Source organism: Palaemon carinicauda, chromosome 8 (genome assembly GCF_036898095.1).
Source record: "Palaemon carinicauda isolate YSFRI2023 chromosome 8, ASM3689809v2, whole genome shotgun sequence".
In the NCBI taxonomy this organism is placed as follows: domain Eukaryota; kingdom Metazoa; phylum Arthropoda; class Malacostraca; order Decapoda; family Palaemonidae; genus Palaemon; species Palaemon carinicauda.
This window is the reverse complement of record NC_090732.1, coordinates 141431557-141445181: the sequence shown is the minus strand read 5'-3', so window position 1 is coordinate 141445181 and position 13625 is coordinate 141431557. Positions and strand designations below refer to the sequence as shown.

Below are 13625 nucleotides of genomic sequence, written 5' to 3'. Positions count from 1 at the left end.
ATAGTCTGGCCTATTCTTTACATATTCTCCTCTGTCTTCATACACCTGACAACACTGAGATTACCAAGCAATTTTTATTTGCTCAAGGAGTTAATTACTACACTGTAATTTTTCAGTGGCTACTTTCCTCTTGGTAAGGGTAAAAGAGAGACTTTAGCTATGGTAAGCAGATTTTCTAGGAGAAGGACACTCCAAAATCAAACCATTGTTCTCTAGTCATGGGTAGTGCCATAGTTTCTGTACCATAGTCTTCTTCTGTCTTGGATTAGAGTTCTCTTGCTTGAGAGTACACTCGAGCACACTTTTCTATCCTGTTTTACTTCCTTAAGTTTAAAAAATAATTATAGTTTATACAGTATATGAAATATTTGTTGTAATGTTGTTACTGTTCTATAAAAGGGATTTTGACAAAGGAAAAATCTATTTCTTGGGAGATACCTGTGACGCCCGGTGAAAAGGGTCCTTCCTTACACTTTTCTGATATAAATACTTCCAAATATACCAGAGAAAGTTAAAGTATGGAATGCAGAGGTTACTACCCTCGCGCGAGCACCCAGTGGGCGTCGTGTATAAAGCAGGGGCATGTGAAAACCACTATTCACAGGCTGTCTTCCATTTAGATAATTCCTTCATCAAAGGGAAGGGCCGTAACAGAGGCCCTAGCTACCTTACCTGAGCCACTCTACCGATGCCCGACGCTAGCGACATCTGTACTTCATCCTTCTGTTGGACTTCGTAAGCGTCGTTTTGTTATTTCAGAGGATGAAGATAAGCCTGCTAACGCGGCTGCGGATTATAAGGTTTTCTCTCGCTCCCTCCTTGAGCTTTATGGGGAGGAGTTTCAACCTGCTTCTCCTCGTTCTCGTCAGTCGCAGTTTAGCATGAAGAAGGCCAAAAAGCAGTTGGCTTTCAATAAAATGAAGCTGTCGGCTTTCAACAAAATGAAGCTGTCCATCTCGGCTAGGAAGGCTCACGCTAGAGTTGATGACTGGCTGAAGGAGCGTAGGTAAGCGGTAAAGACCACCTTCTCGTTTCCACCAGCTCGACTTGCGTCTAAGGCGGGCATGTGGTACGAGACTCGAGAAGCTCTGGGCCTGGGAGTGTCTGCCTCCTCCCAGGGGGACTTCTCTGGCATTGTTGACTCTTCCAGAAGACATGCCCTTAACTCAGCGAAGGGGATGTGGTCTATGCCTGAGCTTGACCACCTCGTCAAGGGAATTTTCCGAGCCTTCAAAGTCTTCAGTTTTTTGGACTGGTCCCTGGGTACGCTGGCCAGGAAAACAGAACGGTTGGAAGAAACAGAAGACCTTACTTGTATTATGGCCTGCATGGACAAGGCTCTTAGGGATGGGTCAAATGAGTTAGCTTCCCTATTTTCTGCCGGAGTTTTAAAGAAGAGGGCCCTTTTATGTTCCTTCACTTCCAGAGCAGTTACGGTCGCGCAGAAGGCTGAGCTCCTCTACGCCTCTCTCTCGGAGCACCGTTTTCCTGAGTCCCTTATCAGGGACATTACCCTTTCGCTTGCGCAAAAGGCCACACAAGACCTCCTGTCACGCTCTGCAAGGAAGCCTTTACCAGTGATTCCATCGTCACTGAAGAGAGAGGAGAGGAAGCTTCAGTAGCCCTTTTGAGGTAGAGCTCCTATGAGAACAGACTTCAGGGGAAGAAGGCAGGAGACGGGCGGTAGAACGAATAGAGGTTCGTTCAGGTCCCACTCCAGGAGATGAAGCTAAAGTCCTCCAGATAGCGGTAGGAGCAAGGCTGTCACTTTTTTGGCATGTCTGGAAGAAGAGAGGGGCGAACGCCTGGTCCCTTTCGGTCATCAAGAAGGGATACAAGATCCCCCTCTTGAAGAAGCCTACGCTTTCAAATACACCTCTAGCCTTAGTGGGGCAGTACTCGGACGCTGTGAAACAAGGGGCTCTACTGGATCCGGTGAACCAGATGCTGGAGAAGGGAGCGATGAAGTCAGTTCTGGAACTATCTTCCCCAGGTTTCTACAATCGCCTGTTTCTGGTACCCAAGAGTTCGGGTGGATGGAGACCAGTTCTAGATGTCAGCGCTCTGAATGTCTTTTTGGAAAAGACAAAATTTACCATGGAGACGACTCAGTCGGTGCTGGCAGCGGCACGTCCAGGGAACTGGATGGTGTCTCTGGATTTACAGGACATTTACTTTCACATCCCCATTCATCCGACTTCAAGGAAGTTCCTATGATTCATGATTCAGGGTAAGTGTTTCCAGTTCAAGGCTCTTTGCTTCGGCCTCAGCACTGCTCCTCAAGTCTTCACCAGAGTAATGGCGAACGTGGCAGGATGGCTTCATCAAGAGGGGATAAGAGTATCTCTATATCTGGACGACTGGTTGATAAGATCCCGGTCGAAGGAGAAATGTCTGGAGGACCTATGCAAGACTTTTATGATGGCTCAGGAACTGGGTCCTGTCATCAACAAGGAGAAGTCCCAGACCGAACCGAGTCAGACAATTCTTTATTTTGGGATAGTTCTGGACTCAGTTCGTTTTCGGGCCAAGAAAGGCAGACCAGGTGCCTCGGGAAGGTTCAGGAATTTCTGGAAAGTCAGAAGTGCTCAGCGAGGGATTGGATGAGTTTGCTGGGAACCCTCTCCTCGCTCGAACAGTTTGTCTCTCTGGGAAGAATGCACCTCAGACCTCTTCAACACTTCCTATCAAGGGTGTGGGACAGGAAGATTCAGGAGGACTCGTTTTCCTTCCTCATTCCAGCAGAAATCAAAAGTCATATGATTTGGTGGCTGGATCCAGCTATTTTAGGGGAAGGAATCTCCCTGTTCAGGAAGAACCCAGACCTAGTGTTGTTCTCAGATGCTGCGGAGTCAGGATGGGGAGCAACACTGTGAAGCAAGGAGGTTTTAGGCTCTTGGGGAAAGGAACAAAACGGATGGCACATCAACAGGAAAGAGTTGATGGCTATTCTGTTAGGACTGAAGGCTTTCAAAGACTCCGTGTCGGGGAGGATAGTGGAGGTCAATTCGGACAACACCTCGGCTTTGGCTAACATCAGAAAGCAAGGGGGAACTCACTCTCTGTCTCTGTTCAAAACAGCAAAAGAGCTCCTTCTGTGGTCGAAGGAGAACAACGTAGAACTTCTAACAAGATTCGTGCAGGGACAGAAGAATGTAGGGGAAGACATGCTCAGCAGGAAAGGGCAAGTTCTTCCCACGGAATGGACCCTCAACCATCAGGTCTGTCAGAGTCTGTGGAAGTTATGGGGGAGGCCTTTAATAGACCTCTTCGCCTCCAACCAAAACAAAAGGATCCCCAACTACTGCTCCCTAGTTCCGGACGAGGAGGTGTCCATCAAGAAGGCGTCTACTGCTATAGTAGACGCCTTCTTGATGGACACCTATGCATTCCCCCCATTCAAGATCATCAATCTGGTCGTCAGGAAATTCGCTCTCCTCGAATCAGGAAGAATGATCCTGGTAGCTCCATTCTGGCCAGCAAGAGAATGGTTCACAGAGGTGTTGGACATGTTAGTGGACTTTCCAAGAAGCCTTCCTCCAAGTCCAAAGCTTCTCAAACAGCCCCACTTCGAGAGGTATCATCAAAACCCCCTCACTCTACGACTGACTGCCTTCAGACTATCGAGAAGCTTGTCAGAGCGAGAGGCTTTTCTGCGCAAGCTGCATGAGCTATTGCCAGAGCGAGGAGGGTCTCTTCGCAAAGTCTACCAATCGAAGTGGGAAACCTTTAGAGCATGGTGTAAGCAGCACAAAGTTTCCTCAACCACTACCTCTGTGAGCCAAATAGCTGATTTTTTGTTGTCCATCAGACAAGACACTAAACTGGCCGTATCCACTATTATAGGGCACATGAGTATGCTTTCAGCTGTCTGTAAGCACAGAGGCATAGACTTAACTCAGGATAGAGACTTGCAAGATCTCTTGAAGTCTTTTGAAACAACTAAGCAGGCTCAGTTAAGACTCCCAGCTTGGAATTTGGATGTGGTTCTGAGGTTCCTATGCAGCAAGAAGTTCGAACCCATCTCACAAGCGTCCCTTAGAGATGTTACTAAGAAAACCCTCTTCCTGATGGCTCTGGCCACAGCAAAAAGGGTCAGCGAGGTTCACGCCATTGAGAAGCAGTTGGGCTTTAACCAGGATGGAGCAGTATGTGTGTTGAGGATCGACTTCCTCGCTAAGAACGAGAATCCATTAAAACCCTGGCCGCGGACGTTTGAGGTTCCTAACCTCACTAATGTGGTGGGTCAAGAGCAGGAGAGGCTCCTCTGCCCAGTTAGAGCCCTCAGGGCATATTTATCTCGTACTAAGAATGTTAGAGGTGCATCCAATTCTTTATGGTGCTCAGTAAAAGATCCGCTAAAACCCCACTCAAAGAATGCATTATCATTCTTCTTGAGGGAAACAATAAGAGAATCTCACCTCTTCTGTGAGGAGGAGAACTTCGGTCTTTTAAAAGTAAGGGCTCATAAGGTGAGAGCCATTGCTACTTCACTGGCATATCGTAAGAATATGTCAGTTAGACAGATTATGGACGCAACGTTCTGGAGAAGCAACTCTGTGTTCTCCTCTCATTACCTCAGAGAGGTAAGAGTAGATTATGAAAGGTGTTACACCTTGGGCCCATACGTAGCTACTGCTTCTGTATTGGGCAAAGGAGTTACTACCTCCCCTCAACCTTAACTTTTGTATGCCTGTGTTTGGGTTTTGGTTTTTATGGTTGTCTGAGGACTCTGATTTGTGGTACAGTGCCCTCAGTCTAGCTAGATAGTTGGTTAGTTTGAGTAAGGTTGCAGTTTTTAAAAAAGGGGCATAGGTAGTGCTGATGTCTAGTCAAGTTGTTGGTCTCACCCCATTTGACAGACTCAATTGAGTTGTTTCAGCATGACAGGTCCACACCTGGCTGACACTCCTAAGGGAAAGCGACTCAAGAGGCAGGAACCTTCGAAGTCAGCTACCTTAGCAGGTAAGGAATCAAGGTGTTTTTTCCTACAATTTATTGTTGTTTTCCCAACGATGTTAGCTGTCTGTCACCCTCCTCCAAATGTGTGAATCAGCTATATATATATATATATATATATATATATATATATATATATATATATATATATTATATATATATATATATATATATATATATATATATATATATATATATATATATATATATATATATATATATATATATATATATATATATATATATATATATATATATATATATATATATATATATATATATATATATATATATATATATATATATATATATATATATATATATATATATATATATATATATATTATATATATATATATATATATATATATATATATATATATATATAATATATATATATATATATATATATATATATATATATATATATATATATATATATATAAATATAATATATATATATATATATATATATATATATATATATATATATATATATATATATATATATATATATATATATATATATATATATATATATATATATATATATATATATATATATATATATATATATATATATATATATATATATATATATATATATATATATATATATATAATATATATATATATATATATATATATATATATATATATATATATATATATATATATATATATATATATATATATATATATATATATATATATATATATATATATATATATATATATATATATATATATATATATATATATATATATATATATATATATATATATATATATATATATATATATATATATATATATATATATATATATATATATATATATATATATATATATATATATAATATATATATATATATATATATATATATATATATATATATATATATATATATATATATATATATATATATATATATATATAATATATATATATATATATATATATATATATATATATATTATATATATATATATATATATATATATATATATATATATATATATTATATATATATATATATATATATATATATATATATATATATATATATAATATATATATATATATATATATATATATATATATATATATATATATATATATATATATATATATATATATATATATATATATATATATATATATATATATATAATATATATATATATATATATATATATATATATACAGTGAACCCTCGTTTATCGCGGTAGATAGGTTCCAGACCCGGCCGCGATAGGTGAAAATCCGCGAAGTAGTGACACCATATTTACCTATTTATGTAACATGTATATTCAGACTTTTAAAACCTTCCCTTGTACGTAGTACTGTTAACAAACTACCCTTTAATGTACAGAACACTTAATGCATGTACTAAAACAGGCACAAATATTAAGGGCGACTTTATATCATGCGTTTCCTAAACACGCCAAAAAGCACGATAAAAAATGGCAACCAATGTTTTGTTTACGTTTATCTCTGATTATAATGAAGAAACAAACGCATTTACTCATCTGTGTATAGGTTAGTTTCTGCATCGATTATATTGATTATTCAGTACAGTAGGTTGATTTGGTTATTACTAATGTTTTACTTAATTTTTCTTAGGACTTCCAAATGAAATGTTTTTCTTTATGACGCCGCCTCAAACGACGGCGTCATAAAGTACGTTCAGTAAACAAACTAAGGAATTTAACGCCCATGATGAAAGTGATAAATAATGATATTACAGTAAAAGCTTTAATAAAATATGTTATTACAAATATTATTTACCGTATCTATATAAAATCATACATACGTAGCAAAGCAGGAAAACAATCTACGAGAGAGAGAGAGAGAGAGAGAGAGAGAGAGAGAGAGAGAGAGAGAGATTGTTTTACATACATAAATGTAAATTTTAAACAAAAAAAAAATAGCCCCATTTCATATAAAATAGATTACAAATATTTTACTTTATCATATTACAGTAGTTTGTATAATACTGTAAAGTTCAGTACAGTATGTTGTTGTTAAAGTCGTGGCGATGAAATTATCACGAAACAAAAACACGCCATTTGAGTACAACAGCTGATTCTCTCTCTCTCTCTCTCTCTCTCTCTCTCTCTCTCTCCTCCTCTCTCTCCTCTCTCTCTCTCTCTCTGTCTCTCTCTGTCTCTGTCTCTCTCTCTCTCTCTTCGTGTTATACAATACTTACATTTAGATGAAGAAACTAAAATTAGTTTTCTTAGTGTCAATTAAATACGAAACGAAATAATTAGGCCGAGTCTACATCCATTTCAATCATAGCTAAAAATACGGCATCTGATTTCATCAGCAAACCACTATTTTTTGGGAAATATCATTTTATTCTAGAAAATTGCCACTCTTTAAATAGTTAATTGCACATTAAGAAAGAGTGTACTTTTGTTTTTAAATTTCGGGTTTGTTTTAAAAATCGAGTATTGTTGACTTCTTTTTTTTTACTTTTGGCTGTGATTAGATCAGCTGTCATCTAGCTGCCGCTCTTGAGTGTGTACGAATACACTAACAAAGTATCATTTATACCATTTCTTAACTTATTCAAACTGTCTACAGTATACAGTTGATATTACATAAGCACCAATGTGTTATAACCTATCAAATTTTTTTGTTTATTACATTTAAACCCCCCTCTATCTCTCTCTCTCTCTCTCTCTCTCTCTCTCTCTCTCTCTCTCTCTCTCTCTCCTCTCTCTCTCTCTCTCTCTCTCTCTCTGTGGGCTACTTTTCACTACCTCCCATTCCTTACCTCTCTATCTCTCTAACAAATGATATCTTTGTTGCTCCTCAAAGTTTCATTTATATTGAAAATCAATCACGATTCAATTTTCCTTACTTTCTCCAATCTCGCACCATCGGCCACATCGCGGTATTTTCGATATTTCTGGAAAATCCGCGATATATGTATATACATGGGTTATGAAAAAAATCCGCAAAGTGGTGAATCCGCGATGGTCGAACCGCGAAGTAGCGAGGGTTCACTGTATATATATATATATATATATATATATATATATATATATATATATATATATATATATATAACTGCCAGGTAACTTCTATTCATAAAAATGGAGTTTTTATGATAAAACAGTTTTATGAATACTTACTTGGCAGTTATATATATATTTTAAGTCCCACCCTCCTCCCCTCAGAAGACAGGTCGGGCAAAGATGATCTGAGGAACAGAAAATGGGAATGATTCCAAGTACCACCTTGTAAGGGTTGTTAACCACCTAACCGCACAACCACCACACGGCGGTTGCCGCGAGTTTTGAAAAATTCTGCCGGACGTCAGAGACTATAGCTATACATATATAACTGCCAGGTAAGTATTCATAAAACTTTGTTTTATCCTAAAAACTCCATTTTTTTCCACATAAAATCACAGTGTTTTACCATTGTTTAGAGATAATTACAAAAATCTTTTTTTCAAAATAATTCTTTAATCACTTACCAAAGAATGAAAAAATATTTTTGTTGTTTAGAGTGAAATACATTGGAGAATAAATCAAAATTTGAAAAAAATATTCTGTAATCAGCTTTAAAACAAATAAACATGGAAATGTAGCTTATTATAGGATAAATGAGCAAGTATATCCAATGATGTCAAATCTCGCATAGAGCTCCAGTAGCGAATCCATGACCTCGTAGAAAAGGGTTAATAGAAGTAACCAGAGATCAGGATGATTTACTTCTCTGTCCTGTGAGGGCACTACAGCACTACCTGAAGACAACTCAGTCCTTCAGACCACAGCACCAGACTCTTCCTTAGCACTGGCATTGGTGAATAAAAAGAAATTATTGATACCATCTTCTGGCTTTGGGAAATCATCAGACGGTCATATCTGGGGTAATCCGAAGGATCAGAGTGAACTTCCCAAGCATCGATTACGAAGTCAGAGAAATTGGCTTAATGCTAGCCTTCAGGAAGGCTGGTGCCTGGAAATGCCGAACAAACTCCCCCACCCTCTACCTTCAGGAGTATACCCAGAGGCCCGTGGATATTTTCACCCTTGGTCCCCGGGTGGTAGCTACTGAACAGGTTGTGTAGTGAACTTAGATCTCTCATGGGACAAGAAGCATTTTGTCTAAGACAGCGGTTGTGACAAAAGTCTCTCTAGGATGAGAGGTATGAATGTCTGGCCCTTTTCCCTCTTTTCTCTCCCTTTTTTAGGGTGCAGTGATTATGCTATCATTTACAATATTGCTTGGTTGATGCAAGAAAGCCTCTCAACAGAGGAACTTTAATGTCCATTTTGAGTAAGAAGTTTCTCCCCCATCCTTCTTATGAGTGGGAGGATGGACAGAGATGTATGTAAACTCATTTCTTTAAAGGACCATAATTTTTAGACATCATTTCCTTTAATGGATATAGGTTCTTCCATCATGGTCTATTAGGCGTTGGTAGGAACCTAGCCTATCACCAGGGATAACCTATTCCTAGGTTGTTAGGAGGTTGGCAGGAATCATCACTACAGGTCCAAGTGCTTGGACATCCTGGAATTTAATCTATCCTTATAGGGATAAGGAGAAGTTTCTTATTAAGTGACGAAGATGTTTATTTCTGTAATAACAAATCACAAATCTTGAAGGTCATTTGTATTTCTTCCTAACTATACAAACCCGAGTCCTTTAAGTTATACAGTACTTCCCACCTCAACTGCCCTACAAGTCCAAAGTTAAAGTCAACGTTGGTTTCTCAGTGGACTGTCGAGTGGGTCTGGCTCACCCGTCACCTAGAAGTAACTACCACCATTTGATTATAAATTTCAACAACCGAGTTCCAGCCTTGCTGAATCATACTCCTATTAAAGGACTCATTTTGTATCTTTAAAAAAAAAACAAATTACTATAAAAATTTGTGATTTGTTTTTTATTTACGATTAAAATTTTCAGTTCAAGTTGATGTTGAAACAAATGAGAGGTGTACTGGAAGAAAGGAACTGAAGAGTCAAGGCTTAAAGAGAATTGTTTCAAGAAAAAAACCTGTGGATAGAAAGTACCATGATATGCCAGCTAAGAGTATTCTGAGCCGAATAAATCAGCTGGAGTCATATGCCAACATCAGCCATCGCTTGGAGTATGTTGAAGGAAAGGTGGAAGAGATGCAGTATAACCTTGAAGCCTTTAGGCAAACTAATATTATTCTGTCGCAAATCGTATCAGAACTAAGGAGAACTAATCAAATGATTGAAATTGAAAATGGCTGCAGGTTTAGAAATTCTCACAAACAGCAGCAACAAGCACATGGATCAGGAAGTCCAAATCCGGAAATCATAATAGTTGAAGAGCAGATGTGATTTATATTTTATTTAGAAATTTATGGGTAACAAAGGAAAAGGTAAGCTTAAAATAAGATTAAAATATTGGTATAAAAATGCAAAATCTGAAGCAATTTCAGTTTTGACAGATCAATGTACCTTACAGTATATGGCTGTATACCTTGTCTTATATTTTTTTTAATTCTGCTCATATTGTATTATTGCACATATGTACAGTGTAAATTTTTTTATATTTATCCAGTAGTCACATTGGTATATATATCAAACCAGAAATTTGTATTAAACAAGTAAAAATTCAAATCAACCCCCTAAACAAGATGGTAGTCCCCCTGTATGCCTGGACACAAATGTAAACAATGATACACTACAGCATTTGTATCTCAGGTTTTATCTGCCAAGTGAGGTGTACTGACTTGTTTCAGGAGCAATCAATTTGTTTAAAAACATGTTTCTAACCAAAAGGGCAATACTAGCTCACGTAAGACCGTCTTTGAGAAGTATTGGTAAGGTGACCATGCCTATCTCAAGGACTTCTCAACCTCTGTCTACGTCATCCTAAGTGGGCACTGATTTACAAGTTGATGAAAAGTGGCTAGATATACAGGGATGCACTCACCTTACCGTTTTTTTAAATACCAGTATGTACTTACCTTGTGTATTCAGTTGTGTTGAGGCCACACACCAAAATATCAAAAAACAAGATTGCTCTCGTTCTCAAATATAATTGCCATCACATTTTGAAGTATCATTTAGAGAGGTTAGGAGTTAACTTGATCCCATTTCTGCATATATATGGGATTCAGCTTTGGGACTACCTGAGAAGAATGTAGAAGATTAAGAAATTTTTTAATTAGATGTTTTTTTATACTTACCCAGTAGTCACACTAAACCCACCCAACCTTCCCCCTAATATCAAGACAGACAGTGAGATACAAATGGAGTGCCATTATTGTATTTAATTTTTGGGGTTGGTATACAGGGGGAGACCTCCAGCCTGTCTAGGTAGTAGTTTTGAATTTTCGCTTGCGGACTCCATACCTCTTGTTTGGTAGATATAGCTTGGTAGCCTCAGGGCAAGTTGAAAAAAGATGATTATGAAAATGTATTATATTGTCAAAGAGTTTCAAGAAATCTTATATAGTAGCATGATTACTATATATAATTGTTAATATGAAGCAAATATTTTCAACTAATAGAATACAGCATCTTGTAAGATTTACTGTATATGCAATCATAAATAACATTCCTGTATTTTGCATTTTTATTTATTCTTGTGGACCTACTATACCAACGATATTATTTCATCTAATGTTTTGGGTAGTTATTTTATATGTATTTTTTTGTTTGGGGGCCATTAAAATACCCTGCTTTGTTTTAATTTTGCTTCTCTTGTTGACATACTAGCACTAAATATAGTTTGTTCCGTAACCGAAATACAAACCACGCTATTTACATTGGGTTTACTTTCGGCGTAGCTGAAATTGACGAGCCAATAGATTTTAACGAGGGTTAACTACCCCCGCGCTAGTTAGCGGGGGTAGGGGAAGGGGTAGCTTGCTACCCCTCCCCCCTACACACCGGTGATTTGCTTCACTTCACTTTTGGCTCGGATGATGTGCAGACGTGTCTGTCTATCGTCCTCGTTATTGACAGCCTTAATCTTTTCCTTGCTTTTCCTCAGCTGTGTGTTTGAAGTTGGCCTCGCCCTTTGGTATTCATCATGCGCAAGTGCCCTGGGATCTCCGGCCGCCCTTACGGTACCTTCGTGTCGGCGGTGGATAACGATCCTCAAACCCTTTGCCCGCAGTGTCGCGGCCGACGGTGTGATAGGGAAAATATATGTAGTGAGTGTAGGGAGTGGTCTGCCTCCCAGTGGGAGAGGTTTGCCCGCCGGCGTAAGAAGAAGTCCAAGAGAGACCGTTCTCCTTCGGGGGTTGCCTTGAAGGAGGAAGGCTCTCGGGACTCTTCTTCCGTCGCCCAAACCTCCTCCGAAGCTCCCCCTCGTCCGGCTTCTAGTGAGAGGCCGCCGAGTGGGAGCACAGGCCCTTGTTCTGTTTCCCGACCTCGGTGTGCGGGAGAGGGCGTCGCCTCCCATAGCGGGGCGGCAGCCCCTCCTCCTCCGGGGGAGGATTTTGATAATGTTGATCCTGTGTCTAATGATGATCTTTTTCAGCTTTGGGCTTCCTTGGGGCTTAAGGGCCTGCCCTCTAAGGAAGCCCTGTTTGACCTTATTCAGTTAGGGGCCGCTGTCAAGCAGTCGCCAGTGATAGCTGAGGTAGATCCTCTGTCTATCGTCGATGTCGTGGTGGCAGAGGCTTCCGACGAGTCTAGTCAAACCTCTGCGGCTCCTGATGTTGATGACGTTGCTGAAGGCTCTCCTCCCCCTTCTGTACATCCTTCGAAGGGGGAAGGGGGTCCCAAGGTCTCTCCTGCGGCTAAGTCTCCCCCTCGGGGGAGCGCTCTGACTGAGACTCCTCTTCGGAGGACTGATGATCCTGGCTGCCTTCGCCGTAAGGCTCATCGTCCGCTTCGCCGCAAAGGCCTCCCTTCTCCCTATAAGGGTGTCAAGAGGCGCCTTTTCGAGTCTGCTCCTCCTCCGTCCTCCGATGGGGACTCCTCGCCGGGAGCAAACTGTAGCAGCCGCATCCTTAGACCTCTCCGGGGATCGTTCACGTTCTCCCAGTCAAGATGCCTGAAAACTTTAAATCACTCAATCAATCAATCACGTTCTTCCACGCCTTCCAGACCTTCTACTTCCTGTGCAGATGGCCAGCAGTCTTCTGATCTCGTCAGCCGACGGGCAGCAGTCCCTTCGGGGCAAAGGGATGTTGCCGACGATGTGGGCGCTTCCCTTGCGCATCAGGGTTCCTCTGCGCGCCCTCCTGCGCGTTCACGCGTAGTAGCGCACTCTCCTGTTTGCCAGCGCTCTTCTGATGGTCAACGTCCCACTGCTCGCCAGCGCTCTCCTATGGACAACGAACATCCTCCTGTTCCTGCTGCGCGCCAGCGGTCTCCTGAGCGCACTAGATCTCCTGCTCGTAACGCGCACCTGCGCTTCCAGTTCCTGACACGCGCCCTGTGCGCCCACGCGCCCTAGAACTCCGGTTTAGGACATGGGGAAGGACTCAACTTCTCCTCGGGATCCTGCTCGTCAGCTTTCTCCTGCGCAGCAACGCACGCGGTCTCCTGCGTGTACATCCAGAGTTCCTGCACGCCCATGCGCCTCCTCTTCCTGAGACCACTTGCGAGCATTCGCCTTTGCGCGGCGCGCCGATAGCTCCTGCACAGTCTTCTACGCGCCGTCTTCCTGCTCGCCAGCGTTCTCCAGCGCGCCAGCGATCTCC

At 40.1% G+C, this 13625-nt stretch overlaps 1 protein-coding gene across 3 annotated transcripts in view; it reads left to right on the top strand.

Moving 5' to 3' along the window:
• Positions 1 to 11532, top strand: part of LOC137645989 (uncharacterized) — a 134168-nt gene extending 122636 nt beyond the window's left edge. For all 3 annotated transcript variants that reach the window (XM_068379110.1, XM_068379113.1, XM_068379111.1), the window contains one exon: positions 9896 to 11532. In XM_068379110.1, coding sequence (XP_068235211.1) covers positions 9896 to 10299 — 404 coding nt within the window. In that variant the 3' untranslated portion in view covers positions 10300 to 11532. The remainder of the gene's footprint in view (positions 1 to 9895) is intronic.
• Positions 11533 to 13625: the final 2093 nt, after the last annotated feature.